Here is an 18,052-nt window from a genome sequence, read left to right as displayed (position 1 = left end):
TATTTATTTAATTTATTTATTTATCTTTTTTGAGACAGGGTCTCCTTGTAGCCCCAGCTGTCCTGGAACTATGTAGAACAGGTAGGCCTTGAACTCACAAAGATCCACCTGCCTCTGCCTCCCAAGTGCTGGGATTAAAGGCGTGAGCCACCACACCAGGCATGACCCTGTATTTTAGGGGGGAAAAAAAAAAATGGATTGGGGATGTAGCTCAGTGGTAGAGCACTTACCTAGACAGTCAAGGCCCTAGTATGTTCAATCCCTATTACTGCAGAAAATAAAGAAGGCTGGGGTGTGGTAGCATATGCTTATAATCCCAGCACTGAAGAGGAGGCAAGCAGATCCCCAGGGGTCACTGGCCAGCCATCTTGGCCTAGTTAGAAAGCTCCAGACCACTAAAGACCGTCTCAAAAAGGGTGTATAGCACAAAGGACCTATTCACACGAGGACCAACACCTGAGGCTGTCCAGCATTCCCTCCCACTGAACATGCACACACACAAAGAAATTATAAACATATGAATTAATCCAAACAAACACTGGCAGAAGAAAACCAGAAAATGGTCAAGTTTTCGGGAAGAAAGAAAAGAGTTCACATTATGGCTTTAACTCAAGAAGCCATGAAAGAAAAGCATAAAAAAAATTAAACTTCTTGGGCTGGAGAGATGGCTTAGTGGTTAAGAACACTGGTTGTTCTTGCAGAAGCCCCTGGTTCGAATTCCAGCACCCACATGGCAGCTAACAACTGTCCGTAATTCCAGGGGATCTGATGGCCTCTTCTGTCCTTCGCAGGCATTGTGTAACACGGGTGCAATTATCTATTTGCAGGCAATACACTCATACACATAAAATAAAAATAATAAAATATTAAAAAATAAAATTAAACCTACAGAGCCAGGCGTGGTGGTGCACACCTTTAATCCCAGCACTCGGGAGGCAGAGGCAGGCGGATCTCTGTGAGTTCAAGGCCAGCCTGGTCTACAGAGTGAGTTCCAGGCAGCTGGAGCTACAGGGAGACCCTGTCTCAAAAAGACCAAAAAAAAAAAAATTAAACCTACAGAGCAAAAAAAAAAAAAATCAGCATAAATATTTCTGAATATTGTTTCAGTAATCATCAGACTCTAATGTTATGATTTTTATGAGTCTATCCTCCAGAACTCCTTAAAGACTTTTGGGGGCTAGAGGTGGCAGAAATGCCAGTAGCTCAGCCTCAAGAATGTTTTACTTTGACTGCTACCCTTGGGGCTAGAGATAGCCCAGCACTTAAGAGCTCTTGCCGAGGACCCAGGCTTGAATCCTAGCACCCACATGGCAGCTAATATCCATAACTCCAGTTCCAGGGGATCTGATGTCTCTTCTGACCCCGGAGGGCACTGCATGACATGGGCATACTTACATACATTCAGGTAATACACTCACACACATAAAATAAAAATAATAAAAAAATTTAAATTCGGAGGCTGGAGAAAATGGCTCAGCGGTTAAGAGCACTGACTGCTCTTGCAGAGGACCTGGGTTTGATTCCCAGCACCCACATGGCGGCTACAAACCTTCCTTAACTCCAGTTCCAGGGGAATCTGATGTCTCTTCTGACCTCCGGAGGACTGCATGACACGGGCATACTTACATACATTCAGGTAATACACTCACACACATAAAATAAAAATAATAAAATTAAAAAAAAAATTTTAATTCTATCCTCTACCCCTACCCCTATGTAAGAAAAATCTTACCTTGCTCTCCCAACCGGTAAAGCAAGTGGCCCAACATTTTCACCAGTAGAGAAATCAGAAATAGCAGTTTCTTCAGACTGTGATTCCTCAACATGACTTGTTTCTTCCTTTTCTAAAGGCTTTAAAATATTTTATTTAATCAGATGTAAGAGTCAACTACTTGAAAGGAATAACTACACAGTACACAATGCATTCATTCATTCCCATGTCCCCAAGCACAAGTGACTGCACTGCAGCCAGAAGGACAGTCATTTACTAGTTTGGTACCGACTCATCTTGCCATCAGAACCATTCCCATCTTCCCATAAAAAGATAGATTCTAGGAGATGGAGAGAGCACTGACTGCTCTTGCAGAGGACCCAGGTTCAAGTCCCAGCATCCACATGGCGGCTACCAACCATCCTTAACTCCAATTCCAGGGGAATCCGAAGCCCTCTTCTGACCTCCACGGCGTTGCTCGACACGGGTGCGCTCACATACATGCAGGCAATACACTCATACACATAAAATAAAAATAATAAATAAAAATATTTTAAAAGATACTGATTCTAGTTGCTACTTGTAAAGGAAACATCTGATAACATTAGAGAAATGTTCCAATATGCACAAAATAATGAGATGAGCTAAAGGTAAAAATACCAAGGGAAGATGCCAGATTTTTAGTTTTCATTTCCTAACTGGAACATCTTGCTTAAGGGATAGGAGCTTAGAGTCCACAGGCCTCACTTTATTTATTTATTTCATTATTTTTTTGACACAAAGTCCAAATGCTAGAATGGCAGGTATGTACCGCCACCCCCAGCCACAGCCCTCACTTCTTAAATCTATTCCTTTCAGGTCTGTCACCTCTCATTAGTGTTACAGGGATCTAATATCTACATCTTTACAAAACAGTTATGTAACTAAGCTTGACACTAACAATAACTGTAGGAGTTAACATTTCCTGAGCACTACTATATATAAGGTACTTTTCAAAGAAGCTGTGTGCCACCATGCCTGGCTTTTTTTTTATTCATTTTTATTTTATGTATATTAGTGTTTTGTCTACACGTATGTATGTGCACCACATAAATGCTGTGAGCCACCATGTGGGGCTAGGAACCAAATCTGGGTCCTCTGTAAGAGCAGCTAGTGCTTTTAACCCCCAAGTCATGACACCAGCCCCAATTTACCCTTTATTCTTCATAAATATTGGGAGATAGACACTATTATTATCCATGTTTTACGGATGGGAAAATTGAAATTAACAAAAGGCTAAATCACTTGCCTAGAACCACATAACCACTAACTGTCAAAGTCAACGGTTGAACATTAAGTGTGCTCACAGGAAACCAACACAGGAATGATTATGGTAGTTCTATACACAAAGACCAGAAACACCCAAATGCCCTTCAACTGGTTAAACTGAGGTGTACCCATACATTAGAATACTGCATAGCAATAACCTAAGAAAGGAACTATTAATGTGCTCAATGAACTTGGATGACTCATTGATAATTTTACTTGTTCTTTTCTTAATGAGTGTACTATAGAAGTTTGAATCATACATTTGGCATTTTATTTCTAGTAGACAGCACTGTGCTTATTCCTCAAAAAATTGGTACCCATTTTCACTACGCAGAAAGAAAAGCGAGTAAGGCTCAGATTATTCCCAAAGAACCAAATTTGGCTACTAAGGTTAGTCACAAAGCCCATATGCTTACCACTCTTTCCACAATGAACACTAAGTCATTTTCATTTAGAACAGTTTTCAGAAGATTTGGTTGACCTTTGCTGATCAAGTGCACTTGCACATCGGCCTGTTAAAAACAGATTGCAACATATATGTATATATATAATTTAAATGCATAAAGACCAGTTTTATACAAATGACCAGAAAAAAAAAAAAAAAGTTTTAAAAAGTAAAGCTTCACTTATTTTTGTCATGTTAATTTTTCTTTTTTTTTTGGTCTTTTTGAGACAGGGTCTCCCTGTAGCCCCAGCTGTCCTGGAACTCACTATGTAGACCAGGCTGGCCTCGAACTCACAGAGATCTGCCTGCCTCTGCCTCTGGAGTGCTGGGATTAAAGGCGTGCACCACCACGCCCAGCTTAATTTTTCTTTTTAAAAAATATTTTACTTATTATTTTTATTTTATGAGTATGAGTATATTGCCTGCATGTATGTAAGCATACCTGTGTCATGCAATGCCGCACAGGTCAGAAGAGGGCTTCGGATTCCCCTGGACCTGGAGTTAAGGACAGTTTTTAGCTGTCATGTGGATGCTGGGAATCAAACCCGGGTCCTCTGCAAGAGCAGTCAGTGCTCTTTAACCACTGAGCCATTTCTCCAGCCCTGTCATGTTAATTTTTCTAATTTATTTTTATTATTTGTGTGTGTGTATATGTGTACATGGCCTCTTCTGACCTCCATGACATTGCAAGACACAAGTGCACTCACATGCAGGCAATATACTCATACACATAAAATAAAAACGGTAAATAAAAATTTAAAAAAAAATTATGTGTATGTCTTTACGTGTATATGTGCACATGACTGCAGTTCCCAGAAGAGGTCAGAGGCATCGGATTCCCTAGAGCTGAAGTTGCAGGCAACTGTGAGCCCCAACATGGGTGCTGGGAGCTGAATCTAGATCCTCTGGAAGAGCAGGAAGTGCTCTTAACCACCGAGTCATCTCTCTAGTCACTAAAGTCTTCTTTTGCTAAGGACTACATTGACATCTTCTTTCCCTAATTACACTGCATTATTACGTATTATAAAAAAGCAGCATACTAAATGTCATCCTTTCTTTGGATTATGAAACTTTAGAACTATAACACATCAGTTCACAGGAAGTGTCTGTATTTTTGCTCCAAGTGTAATACATATATCGTAGAAAAAACATGAAAATAGCTTTTTAACTTTTTAAAAAAATGTATTATTATGTGCATGCATGATGTACATGTGAGTGTGGTCACACACATACCATAGTGTATGCATGGAAGTCAGAGGTCAACTTTCAGGGGCCTTTATGTGGGTTTTGGGGATTGAACTCAGGTCTGCACACTTGTATGGCCCAGGGAGCATTTTAAAAATAGTTTTCAAAAAATTACCCATAACTCTACTCCCAGGATAATTACTACTATTTTTACCCTGGCTTATATTCTGTGGGATCGTTTTTCCAGGCATTTAAATCCATTTAAGTGGAAATCTGTTCATTTAGCTATCCAGACAGGATTTTCCATAATAACAAGATACTCTAATAGTTTATATCATGAATCTCTTTCCTATACTCTTTGGACGCCCAGTACCACAGTTCCACTATCATACAGTAATTCTATGCTGTGATGTGTTGCTAGTTTCCGGTTATTTGCTACAGTAAACAATGGACAATGAATACCTATGAATTACTTTCCTAAAATGAATACTTGAAATCACACTGAGATCACTGTCATTCGAATATACCTCACAATCCCATCAACACAGTATTTCATTCACTTATTTCTCCTAGCAAATGTAGGTGGCCATTCTGTAATATGCTTATTCATAGTTTCTTAGGACATTAAAAGCATGTAGATACCTAGTTCAGAAAACCAAGGATACTCTATTACTCTAATCTAGATGTTAAGTTTTAGTTAGTGTTGCGGGCTACACTGTGTTCCCATAAAGATATCTGGAAGCATTAACCTCAATTCTTTTTTTAAACCTGGTTTGTCACCAGCATTTAAAAAACCAGACCTAGGGAAAGAACTAGGCCTGGGGACACATGAATGGTTTTACTATGGTGAATGTTTAGCCTGTCCTGATTATCACAAAATCAGAACAGCAAGAATATTCGCAGATTAACACAGTCGGTGTGAATGTAATCTTATTTACAAATGTAATCAAGTTAAGTTTAGAATTAATTTGAGTTGGGGTGAAGGGTCAGTCCAATGACTGAGAGATTTAAAGACACAGATACAAGGGAGAAGGCAATGTGCTTATGGAGTCAAAGATTACAGTAGTAAGAATCCAAGCCAAGCATCAACAAAGGCCACTGGAAACCACAAGCCAGGAAGAGGCCACGAAGAATCCTTCTGTGAAACCTTTGGTGGGAACATGGCCTGCCTATGCCTTCATCTCAGCCCTCTAGCCCTCAATACTGTAAGACTACTTTGCTACGGTAGCTGTTAGAAACTAATACAGATTTCAAGCAGCAAAAATTCAGAGAGGGGCATATTTAGTCAGCAACGTACTTGATTATTTTATTTTTTGGTCTTTTCCCAGCTGGCCTGGAACTCACGATGCAGACCAGATTGGCCATGATATCAGAGATCCACCTGCTTCTGCCTTCCGAATGCTGGGATTAAAGACTTGTACCACCATACCACCCAGTGTATTTGATTCTTGAGTTTGGTGAAAATTCAATAAAAGATAACTATATTTACATTTTTATTTGTTCATATCCTTTGCCTATTCTATTAGTTTTTTCTTTCCTGTTGATTTTTAAGAGTTTTATATAAATTTTATATATACATTTATATATGTTTAGATATTAACCTTCGTTTATGATTATTTCTCCCAATCTTGGTTTTTAATAATTTACTTAGTTTTTGGGAGGCAGAGGCAGGTGGATCTCTGTGAGTTCAAGGCCAGCCTGGTCCATATAGTGAGTTCCAGGCTAGCTGGAGCTACAGGGAGACCCTGTCTCAAAAAGACCAAAAAAATTTAGTTAGCTCTTTGTTATCATAGATGTAGGTTTTATAACCTCAACTATGAGAAATTTAACTATGGGATAGCTAATATATATCAGATTTTTCTAAATTAATTTTATTAGTTTTTAATTATACATGTGTGTCTGTGTGTGTGTGTGTGTGTGTGTGTGTGTGTGTGTACACCTGAATGCAGTTCTGGAGTCTGGAGTTACAGGCTGCTGTGAGCCTGCTGATATGGGTGCTGGGAATCGAACTCTCAGGATCTCTGGAAGAACAGCTCAGGCTCTGAACCACTGAGCCATCTCTCCAGATTTTTTTTTTTTTGGGGGGGGTCTTTTTGAAACAGGGTTTCAAAACCTGTAGCCCTAACTGGCCTGGGGCTCACTATGTAGACTAGGCTGGCCTTGAACTCACAGAGATCTGCCTGCCTCTGCCTCCCAAGTGCTGGGATTACAGGCGTGTGCCACCATGCCTGGCTCATATATCAGATTCTTAATAAATATGAGTATTTATAGCAATCTAATTCATATTTGTAAAAACCTGGAAACAGGGGCTGGAGACATGACTCCATGGTTAAGATCACTAGCTGTTCTTACAGAGGACCAGGGTTCAGTTCCCAGTACCCACATGGCAGCTAACAACAGTCTGTAACTCCAGTTCCAAGGGATCAATCCAACACCATTTTCTGACCTCCACAGGTATTGTACATTATGGGTACACTTATATACAAGCAAGTAATACACTCATATACACAAAATAAAATATTTTTTTAAAACTGGAAACAATACAAATGTCTGTCAATCCATGACTAGATAACCAAACTTTACTACTACTCAATAAAAAGGATGGGGCTAGAGAGATGGCTCAGCAGTTAAGAGCACTGACTGCTCTTGTAGAGGATCCATGTTCGATTCCCAGCACCCACATGGTAGCTACGAACCATCCTTAACTCCAGTTCCAGGGGAATCTGATGCCCTCTTCTGACCTCTTCACGACATGGGTGCACTCGCATGCAGGCAATACACTTATATACATTAAAAAATAAAATAAAATAAAATATTTTTTTAAAAAAGGAATAAACTGGCCGGGTGTGGTGGTGCACGCCTTTAATCCCAGCACTTGGGAAGCAGAGGCAGGCAGATCTCTGTGAGTTCAAGGCCAGCCTGGTCTACATAGTGAGTTCCAGGACAGCTGGGACTATTGGGAGACCCTGTCTCAAAAAGACCCCCCCCAAAAAAGGAATAAACTGACACATAACATCAATGAATTTCAAACGCACTATATTAATTTTAAAAAGCCAAAGGCAAGAAGCTGCATATTTTATTTGCAGACATTCTGGAAATGACAAAACTATGCAGACAAAGAACAGATTAGCAACGATAAGAACAAGACAAAAGTAATGGCTTAAAAAAAGGCATGAGAAGAGTTTTAGAATTAAAATATTCTACATCTTGATTATGGGTGCAGTTACATGATTGGATTTACTTATCAAAATTCACTTCTAAAAGGGTAAAATATGTCCTATGTAAAAAAAAAAAAAATCTGTCGGGAGGCAGAGGCAGGCGGATCTCAGTGAGTTCAAGGCCAGTCTGGTCTACATAGTGAGTTCCAGGACAGCTGGTGCTACAGAGAGCCCCTGTCTCAAAAAGACAGAAAAAAAAAAGTCTTATTTAAAGTCCCAAGAGAATACTTGCTCTTGCAGAGGACCTGGGTTTGAGTCCCAGCACCTACACAGTGGCTAACAATCACTGGTAACTCTAGGTCCAGGGGGTCTGACAGTCCCTTCTAGACTCCAGGGGCACCAGGCATACTTGTGGGACACTTACATCATACAGGCAGTCATACATATGCATTAAAAAATTTTTTTAATTGTAAAAAAAAAATCCAAGCTGGGTGTGGTGGTACATGCCTTTAATCCCAGCACTTGGGAAGCAGAGGCAGGCGAATCTCTGAGTTCGAGGCCAGACTGGTCTACATAGTGAGTTCCATAGTGAGGCCACTAGTGAGTTCCATAGTGAGCTGGTGCTACAGGGAGACTCTGTCTCAAAAAGAACCCCACCCCACCCCCGCCAGAAAAAAAAAATCCACGATTTTAGGGTCATTGACCTATATTTAAAAACCAAATACTGGAGCTAGAGAGATGGCTCAGTAGTTAAGAGCACTGGCTGCTCTTGCAGAAGACTCAGGTTCAGTACCCAGTACCCACAGAGAGGTTAACACTCACCCTTAACTCCAGTTCCAAGGGATCAAACACCCTCTTCTGGCCTCTGTGGGCACCAGACACGCACATGGTACATTTGTGTACACACATGGAGGCAAAACACTCATACACATATTACATCAAAAAAAAATTTTAAACCAAATAAATTGCTCATACCTCATAGATAAATGGGTCTTTGCAAATTTCTTTCTTTTCTTCTTTGAATTCTCTGAAATGCAGAATCACATGTGAAAAACAGAGCTGCTATATGTCTCTAAACTCGGGAATTAGCTAGCTAGCACTTTACATATGCACAGTGGAAAAAGCAAAGCACTTCTGGCAGTTCTAAGGACAGCTGAAGAAAGGGAAAAATAATCAAGAAAAGATAAAGGGGGGGGCTGGAGAGATAGCTCAGCAGTTAAGAACACTTGCTGTGCCAACACACCTTTAATCCCGGCACTTGGGAGGCAGAGTCAGGTGGAGCTCTGTTAGTTCAAGGCCAGCCTGGTCTATAGGCAGTCATACATATGCACAAATTTTTTTTGAGTGAGTTTCAGGCCAGCTGGGGCTACAGGGAGACCCTGTCTCAAAAAGACAAACAGACCAAAAAAAAAAAAAAAAAAAAGAACAACACTTGCTGTTCTTCCAAAGGACCTGGGTTGGATCCCAGTACCTACATGGCAGCTAACAACTGTCCATAACTCCAGTACCATCCATAATTCCAGTTCCAGGGGATCCAACACCCTCTTCTGGCCTTGCATTGCATGCACAGGTACACTTATATACATGCAGGCAACATACTCACACATATAAAATAAAAGATAAAGGAGTCAGCAATGTAGCTCAATGGTAGAACACTTGCCTAACAGGTGCAAGGGCCTAGATTCCATCCCCAACATGGAGGCACAGACGTGTGACAGATATTAATGGACGATAGCCTACAATTTTAAATGATTTTAAAGGCAACAGCAGACAATTAAATTCTTTACCTCTATTCTGTCTTTTCAAATATCAGTAGTTATTTACCACGTCTTTCAGAAAGTAAAAATGGGCTCTGATCTGGCACTGAAGTTACTTAAGGGTCCCAGGTCTTAGATTTCTAAAGTTAAAATATAAACATTTACTCTCCATTTTATGAGCTGTTATTAAAAAAATGAGTAAATGTGGGTCAAAAGTGGTGGCACACATCCCTAATCTCAGCACTCTGGAGAGCAGAGGCAGGTGGAGCTCTGTGAATTTGAGGCCAGCCTGGTCTACATAACAAGTTCCAGGTTAGCCAGAGCTACACAATGAAATCCTGTCTCAGAAAAAAAAAAAAATTAGTAAATATGATTATGTTGAACATTTCATTTTAAAAATGTTAAAAACTGGGGCTGGAGAGATGGCTCAGCGGTTAAGAACACTGGTTGTTCTTGCAGAAGACCCAGGTTTGAATCTCAGCACCCACATGGAAGCTAACAACTGTAACTCCAGTCCTAGGGGATCTGACAACCTCTTCTGACCTCCGCAGGCATTGCACGACACGGGTGCACTTACCTACATGCAGGCAATACACGCATACACATAAAATAAAAATAAAAAATAAAGTTAAAAAAAAATCTCTTGTATGTATGAATGTTTTGCTTGCATACATGTAAGTGCACCATGTGTGTAATGTCCACAGATGCCAGAAAGGGCATCAGACTCCCTGGAACTGGAGTTACACTTAACTGCCAAGTAAGTGCTGAGAACTGAACCAGGGTCGGGCACAAGAGGATCCAGTGTTCTTAACCACTAAGGCATCTCCCCAGTCACCACACACACACACACACACACACACACACACACACACAAAACACACAGATCTTACAAGCTGCTGGGTATGGTGGTACATACCCTAATTCCAGCATTTGGGAAGCTGAAGCAAGAGGAGTTCAAGTTCTGGGCTAGCCTACACTGCATAGTGAGAGCTTGTCTCAAAATTACAAAGATAAAAACCTCCAGAATATCATTTATTGTTTAATAATTAATATTTAATTATTGTTTAATAAAATTTCAATAGTAATCTCACAGCACATAAACTATAAACCATTAGCACAGGAAAACCATTCACATGAAAAAAAACTTTAGTCACTAAAGAACCCAAGAGAATTGTTTCAAGACACCATTTGCATGTTCGATCTAACACATGACCTACTGAACTAGAAACAGGAAAACGGGCCTGCGACTGATTGAGTTTTGCTATAGAGAACATCACTGTGGATTACTCCTTGATTTGTGTATGTGTAGGCATATGCTTGTGGAGATCGGAAGACAACCTGCAGGATCTGGTTCTCTCTTTGCACCATGTGCATTCCAGGTTGTCAGATTTGGTGGCAGGCGCCTGTACCTGCCATCTCACTGGCACAAGATTAAATTTATTTTAAAGATGGTTGTCCTTTACATAGAACTCAAGAGTATTACTTAGTCATTTAACAACTAATTCTCAAGCACATCCAGATGTTTGCTAGATACTGGGGATTATCAAACAAAGCCAGTCTTGACTGTAATCCAATGAGTAAACCAACAGTTAAGGAGTACTAAGAACATTAACCGGTAAAAGCTTCCTACACAGGAAACTGATGTGGTGCTTTAGCTGTAATGTTTGAATTTTATCCAGAAACCCCAGAAGAACGTACTAAAAGATTTTAAATGGGAAAGATCTGTTATGTGGAGGGTAGTAACCTCGAGTACAGGAAAACTGCTTGAATAACTTGGAACACTTTAGAGAAATTATAATGGCCCTACCTAGAACAGTAGAGATGGGCAAGTATAAGGGCTGAGATGTGACTCAAACGGCAGAGCACTTACTCAGCATGCACAAGGCTTGGGTTCAATCCTTAGCACAGCAAGAGAACCACCGAGGAGGTGGGGAGCGTGGGAGTCAGTCAAGGGTTTAAACAGGTGAGGGATGCCAATCTCTAGTTCTCCCTGTCCCGGAAGCCTCCACTTAGCACAGGGCAAGTAAACTGTCAGTGAAAACCCTGGTAACCGTCCACCTCTTGGCTACCGTTTTCTCCACGGATGACCCGTAAGCTTTGCCCCAGCAGGCCACACCCCGCCTCTCCCCAGCTCCCAGACCCCAGCCAAGCCGGTGAGGTGCGCATCCTCCAGAAGGGACGGGACTCGGGCGGGGAGACAGAAGCCCAGAGGATGGCTGCGTTCCTGGACCACGACTCACTGCAGCAGGCGAGAGTAAAACTCCTCGGCCGCACCATTCGTTCGCGCCCACATGCCAACCCAGGCCGCGGTACCGAAACCAGCCAAACCGAACAGCGCGCCCGGACGCTGACGTCAGAGCACGACCCCGCCCCGCCGGAACTACTTCACAGACCGCTTTCCGTCTGTCTTCAAATTTAAAATTTCTTTTTAATTTATTAAAGAGCATCCAGTAATATTCCTTATTCATGTATTCTCACATTCCCGTCAAGAAAAAAAATATTAAAATAAAGGCAGCGACTGAGAAAGACGCCTGGTCTCGCGAGAGTGAGCTGCAGTACGAATTACTCCGCGAAAAGGAGTCCCTACGTTCTTAGCACCGTTTGTGCTTTGGAAGACGTGGAGACTGTTGTTTGACCTGCTGGAGGCGATAGTAGGATGTGTCTGATTCTTGTGGCGTGGGAGGGAGAGGGCTGGGGTGCCCGCGCTGGTTTCGGGGCGCGATGGGTGGGGAGCGGAGGGGAGGGCTACATAGAAGGCGGGCGTACTAGGCACTTCCTTTTCCTGCGGAGCCGCCGCGTCGGGAGGAGCGTGGCTGTCTCTTCTCCCCGCCATGGTGAGTGGAAGGGCCCTTCGCTGAGCGCTTGCCTGAGTCCCGGGGCCCTCAGGGAAGGACGGGGGTTTAGGACGTGGGGCCCGCAGGGCAGGATCCGGGGGATGAGTGCCGGTTGCCCTGCTGCGGACGGGAGGCGGGTGTGCGGCGTGCGGCAGCCATCTTAGGGCCAACGTGGGCGAGCACACGGGGACTCGGGTCTGAGGCTCCCCTCTTTCCTTGGGGCTCAGGACCCTCAGTTTCTGGAAACCGAGCCCTTCGGTGGCTGCCGGGCTGGGGGGCACCCGATGGGGAGGCTTGGGGAGCCTTGTAGGTTTATGTACTTGTGTCTTCCCACCGCTTAACGACTGGGTTAAGGAAGAGAAGAAAATCTAACACTTAACTGAAGGTTTGTTTGCCTCGCTTTGAAGTCATTTCTAGAAAAGAAAGTTTAGTCTCCTCGCTTAAAAGCTAAGTGTTCGGAGGCCGGGCGTGGTGGCGCACACCTTAATCCCAGCACTCGGAAGGCAGGGGCCGGCGGATCTCTGAGTTCAGAGCCAGCTGTGGCTACAGGGAGACCTAGTCTCAAAAAGACAAAAAAAAAAAAAAAAAAAAAAAAAGCTAATTGTTCTGTTTGGTGCCTTGTTTAGAGTCCTCAGCCAACTTGCTTACCGTGTTATGTAGTGTTACATGTAATGTTTTCCCAGAAATGTCTTTGTACATGCTACATACTTTGTGCCATACATAGCAATGTGTGGGTTAAAGTTGAACCAAACAGTTCTGTGACCATACGGTGTTTGAGAAGGGGATCAAGATTGAGCTTTAAACTGACGATAGACACTGGCCTGGTAGGTGAAGAGCTTTAGGGTGACATATTTGTAACTGGTACAAGGAAGGGTGGTCCTGAGTATGTGACAAGTGTCTGGAAGATATGTGAAGTCAGTGGAGTGAAGCAGGTTATCCTCAGATAGCCTGTTCTGTAGACTATCCTTAGGTGAAGAGTTGAACAAAAGGTGGTATAACTTTTAACTAGAGAAGTTCCTAGAGAGGGGACTTTGTTTTGATTGAGCATTATGCTCAGGGTTGCTTTGAAATGCTAAGGTTCTCTTTGAAAAATATCATGTGGCAGATGTTCAGATTCTAAGTGTTTCTTGCCTGTAAGAATTTATTGGCATCATAGGTCTGATGTTACGTGTAGCCGCCTCTGTTTCTTGAATTGTTTTTGATGCAGGGGCTCATGCGGGCCGGGCTGACTTTGAGCTCCTGATCCTCCTGTCTCCACCTTAGTGCTGGGAGTACAGGTGTGCCTCACCATGCCCCAGTTTATGTAGTGCTGGGAATCCTAACTCAGGCCTTCATACATGTTAGGCAAGCACTCTGCTCATTGACCTATATCTGCAGTCCTTTTACCTTAATAGCATTGTCTGTTCAAAAACTGAGCTCTTAAGCTAGCCTGAATTGACATGAGGGAAGAGTTTGTCTCCAGTGTTGTCAACATGAATACTTTTTTCCCTAGTGAATGTTGGTTATACAAAATGATGGATTCTAGAGGTATGATTTTGTAGACCTATTTCCTTACTTACTCTCAGTTCTGTAACCCCAGCTGGCCTAGAACTCACACAGATCTATGCTTGCCCCTGTCTCCCGGGTGCTGGGCTTAAAGATGTAGCACCATGCCTGGCTCACTCTCAGTTCTTAAATATATTTTTAAAAATCTAAATTTCCAAATGGAGAGTGCTTGTATGTTTGACATGTCTTTATTTCTTCCAAGGCGTGTGCTCGTCCCCTCATATCAGTGTACTCTGAAAAGGGGGAGTCATCTGGCAAAAATGTCACTTTGCCAGCTGTGTTCAAGGCTCCCATTCGACCGGATATCGTGAACTTCGTTCACACCAACTTAAGAAAAAATAACAGACAGCCCTATGCCGTCAGTGAATTGGCAGGTATGCATTTATGTTTTCCTTGGGTTGGTACTTGCAAGGGCTTTACAGTAGTGATGAAATTCCACTCCACTGGTCCGTGTTTCTGAGCCATGTGATTTCTCAGGTGTTCTGATGCTGGTTCTACCATGTATAAGTAAGTCATAGATTGGTGTGGGTTACTACCTAAAACTTTATTTCTCCTCTCAATTTTAGGTCATCAGACCAGCGCTGAGTCTTGGGGTACTGGCAGAGCTGTCGCTCGAATTCCCAGAGTTCGAGGTGGTGGGACCCACCGTTCTGGCCAAGGTGCCTTTGGAAATGTATCCTGTTTCACTACTTAACTAATCAGCAATCCATGAAATTAGCAGACTGGGCTTGTCTTGGTGTATTGATCATCATATTTTGTGGACCATTCCTGAAACTACTTGTCCCAGTTAAACAGTATAGACAATCCAGAGGTGTTTATTCATAAAGTTCTTGCAGAAAGGGCTTTATTTGAAACTTTTGCCTGCAGTGATGTTGTAATTTGCGTCTTACTCTGTTCTCAGTGACAGTTGCCTGCTGTCAATTAAAGCTGGTTCAGAAGATTGACGAAAATTGTTACTGAGCAAGACATAACCTTTTCTTAGCATCCCAAATCTGAGAGATAGAATTCTTAACAAAGAAAATAGATGTGTCGGGGAGGCCGCATGTTTGCTCCAACCAAAACCTGGCGTCGTTGGCACCGAAGAGTGAACACAACCCAAAAGCGATATGCCATCTGCTCTGCCCTGGCTGCCTCTGCCTTACCAGCTTTGGTCATGTCTAAAGGTTTGTGATACTTTGATACAGAACCCTCCTTTTATCTTTTGGTGTAAACCATAGTAAAATTGCTTGCATAAATTGTATAATTTTCAAGAGTGCCTATCTTTGCTGTGTAACTGTAGAACTGATTGGTTTTAACCCCTTCATATTCTGTACTACATTATTTTTAACTGTCAAAGTGATGAGACTCCACTTACTGGTCCGTGTTTCTGAAAAACGTGATAATTAGTGGAAATTCTGATTTGGCAGTTACTATTTTGCTTTCTTTGGTGGGTATGTGAAATGTTAATTTTCAAATTTGAGCTTAACTCTTTCAACTGTGGAATTGACTTTGTCAGGTCATCGTATTGAAGAAGTTCCTGAACTTCCTTTGGTGGTAGAAGACAAGGTTGAAGGTTACAAGAAGACCAAGGAGGCTGTTCTGCTTCTTAAGAAACTGAAAGCCTGGAATGACATCAAAAAGGTAGGTGTGGTGTGCACATTTATAGTTCTGTCGTCTTTGCTATTATGTCAGATTTGATTTTCAAAAGACAGGCATAAAGGTGGGCAGTTGATCTGTGGGTATGGGTTAAGGATTCAAAGATGGTCAAGTCCAGTTGTCTCTAGGTTACCTGGAATAAGATGTACAATATAAGGAGTGTTTAAGGGATGGTGAAGGGGGGCTGGAGAGAGAGTGCAGTGGTTAAGAACACTGATTGTTTTTGTGGGTGCCAACAATTGTCCATAACTTTAGTTCCAGGGAATCTGACAGTCTCTTCTGTCCTCCGTGGGCCTTGCACGACATGGGTGCACTTACCTACATGCAGGCAATACACACATACACATAAAATTAAAACATTTTTATTTTTATGAAGGGATGGTGATGGAAAGAAGTGCACAAGAGCAATATAGAAACATCTTTGTTTTTTCCTGTCCTTTTGATTGAATCTAGAACTTAGGATTCAGACCTGTGCAATATGCCTCTGGTTCCCCTTTTATTATCTTTATTCATTTGGTATGTGGAGGTCATAGGACAGCCAGTGATTTGTTTTTTTTCCTGTCAGAGGGTTTTACTTGCAATGATGTCGTAATTTGCGTCTTACTCTGTTCTCAGCGACAGTTGCCTGCTGTCACTAAGCTGGTTCAGAAGATTGACGAAAATTGTTACTGAGCAAGGCATAACCTTTTAATAGCCAAAATCTGAAACCTGTCATTCTTAGAAGCTTTGGTGGTCCAGCTTGCTAGAAACACCTTTACCTGCTGAGCCTCCTCAGCGGCACATGTTTTTAAACTGTAAAAGATCTGCTGGAGAGGTTATACCTTGATTGTAATACTAAAACTGCTCACTCTATAGGTCTATGCCTCTCAGCGAATGAGAGCTGGTAAGGGCAAAATGAGAAACCGCCGTCGGATCCAACGCAGGGGGCCCTGCATCATCTATAATGAGGACAATGGTATCATCAAGGCTTTCAGAAACATCCCTGGTAATGCTTGTACTATTGTGTTTTAATTGCCTCTTGTACTGTTGTGTTTTCACTACCTCTTCTGTGGGAACTTGCTCAGCTATGGTTGTGATGAGATTCCACTTCATGGTCCGTGTTTCTGAAATCCATGATTTTCTGGAAGTTCTGATAACTGGCTGAATGAGTTGCACCATTGATGGTTGGGGCATCATGATCAATAAGATAATCTTAAGTGCCTTATGAATAAAGTGGTTTCTTCTGTTGAATTAAAGGCTACCTATTTCATTTCATTCCCATTAAAGGTATTACTCTGCTTAATGTGAGCAAGCTGAATATTTTGAAACTTGCTCCTGGTGGGCATGTGGGACGTTTCTGCATTTGGACTGAAAGTGCTTTCCGGAAGTTGGATGAGTTGTATGGGACTTGGCGTAAGGCTGCTTCCCTCAAGAGTAACTATAAGTGAGTGTTTTCCTATATTTTTGCACACAGATACCTTTTCTATTTCCCATTATACATACAGTCAAAGCATGTTAAGGTGGTTAATACTCATTTAGCTCTTGTTTATGAAAATTGTGTAGTGTACATTCTGCACCTGGAGAGCTAACAAGGTTAACTAAACTTAGGTCATGTTCTTCCATTGTAGAGGTGAGAATTTTGATATCCATTGTTCTCTCCTCCCCAGCCTTCCCATGCACAAGATGATGAATACAGACCTTAGCAGAATCTTGAAAAGCCCAGAGATCCAAAGAGCCCTCCGAGCACCACGGTAAGGTTTTGATATTTACAATATGGCTCTTGCTGCACCCTCATACTGGTGATTTTAAAAGCATAATATAAATGTTGATTGATGTGTCCACTTACGTAGCAAGAAGATTCATCGCAGAGTCCTGAAAAAGAATCCACTGAAGAACCTGAGAATCATGTTAAAGCTAAACCCATATGCAAAGACTATGCGCAGGAACACCATTCTTCGCCAGGCCAGAAATGTAAGTAAAGTTTGCTTGTATGGCTGTATCAACTTCTTTAGAAAAAGTAATTAATTTTCTACCTTATTTGTCGCAGCACAAACTCCGGGTGAAGAAACTGGAAGCAGTAGCAGCAGCACTGGCAGCCAAATCAGAGAAGGGGGCAGCAGAGAAGAGGGCTGCAGCCCCTGCAGAGAAAGGAGCAGCAGAGAAGAGGGCTGCAGCCCCTGCAGAGAAGGGGGCTGCAAGCAAGAAGCCTATGGAGAAGAAGAAAGCAAAGCTGCCTGTGGATGTCAAGAAGCTGAGGGAAAGAAAGAAAAAGAAGCCTGTGGGAAAAAAGCCCGAAGCTACCAAGAAACCAGCAAGTGAAAAGAAGCCCGCAGCAAAGAAGCCTGCCACAGAAGAAAAGAAGCCTGCTGCATAACCTATTGAAATCTCTATTCCATAAAGAGCAAATAGAGACAATGTATTTGAATAAAGACCTGATCAAACATTCAGTGAGAAACTGTGAATCTTAGTTTTTGTTGGTTTTTTTTTTTTTTTTT

At 42.1% G+C, this 18,052-nt stretch overlaps 2 protein-coding genes and 6 non-coding genes across 9 annotated transcripts in view; 6 read left to right on the top strand and 2 right to left on the bottom strand.

The window, feature by feature from the left end:
• Positions 1–12,066, bottom strand: part of Zwilch (zwilch kinetochore protein) — a 41,479-nt gene extending 29,413 nt beyond the window's left edge. For both annotated transcript variants that reach the window (XM_008836349.3, XM_029565009.1), the window contains exons 1-4: positions 11,805–12,066; positions 8,783–8,834; positions 3,436–3,531; positions 1,733–1,851 (exon numbers count right to left, since the gene is read on the bottom strand). In XM_008836349.3, coding sequence (XP_008834571.1) covers positions 1,733–1,851; positions 3,436–3,531; positions 8,783–8,834; positions 11,805–11,857 — 320 coding nt within the window. In that variant the 5' untranslated portion in view covers positions 11,858–12,066. The remainder of the gene's footprint in view (positions 1–1,732; positions 1,852–3,435; positions 3,532–8,782; positions 8,835–11,804) is intronic.
• On the bottom strand, positions 5,421–5,552 carry LOC115070961. Its single transcript, XR_003850068.1, has one exon. It is a non-coding gene; the product is annotated as a small nucleolar RNA SNORA72 (small nucleolar RNA).
• Positions 12,067–12,251: 185 nt separating the features above from the next.
• On the top strand, positions 12,252–18,019 carry Rpl4 (ribosomal protein L4). The gene is made up of 10 exons (XM_008836347.3): positions 12,252–12,398; positions 14,146–14,317; positions 14,510–14,616; positions 14,968–15,106; positions 15,439–15,563; positions 16,434–16,563; positions 16,845–17,001; positions 17,225–17,308; positions 17,408–17,528; positions 17,605–18,019. The coding sequence occupies exons 1-10, from the start codon at positions 12,396–12,398 to the stop codon at positions 17,929–17,931; spliced, it is 1,365 nt and encodes a 454-aa protein (XP_008834569.1). The 5' UTR covers positions 12,252–12,395; the 3' UTR covers positions 17,932–18,019.
• Positions 14,363–14,433, top strand: LOC115070957. Its single transcript, XR_003850064.1, has one exon. It is a non-coding gene; the product is annotated as a small nucleolar RNA SNORD18 (small nucleolar RNA).
• On the top strand, positions 14,806–14,906 carry LOC115070960. The gene has a single exon (XR_003850067.1). It is a non-coding gene; the product is annotated as a small nucleolar RNA SNORD16 (small nucleolar RNA).
• On the top strand, positions 15,274–15,345 carry LOC115070956. Its single transcript, XR_003850063.1, has one exon. It is a non-coding gene; the product is annotated as a small nucleolar RNA SNORD18 (small nucleolar RNA).
• On the top strand, positions 16,155–16,253 carry LOC115070958. Its single transcript, XR_003850065.1, has one exon. It is a non-coding gene; the product is annotated as a small nucleolar RNA SNORD16 (small nucleolar RNA).
• On the top strand, positions 16,646–16,715 carry LOC115070955. The gene has a single exon (XR_003850062.1). It is a non-coding gene; the product is annotated as a small nucleolar RNA SNORD18 (small nucleolar RNA).
• Positions 18,020–18,052: the final 33 nt, after the last annotated feature.

The sequence above is a fragment of the Nannospalax galili genome, unplaced genomic scaffold (genome assembly GCF_000622305.1).
Source record: "Nannospalax galili isolate Female #2095 unplaced genomic scaffold, S.galili_v1.0 scaffold54, whole genome shotgun sequence".
Taxonomy (NCBI): Eukaryota; Metazoa; Chordata; class Mammalia; order Rodentia; family Spalacidae; genus Nannospalax; species Nannospalax galili.
This window is presented reverse-complemented; position numbering and strand designations above follow the sequence as displayed.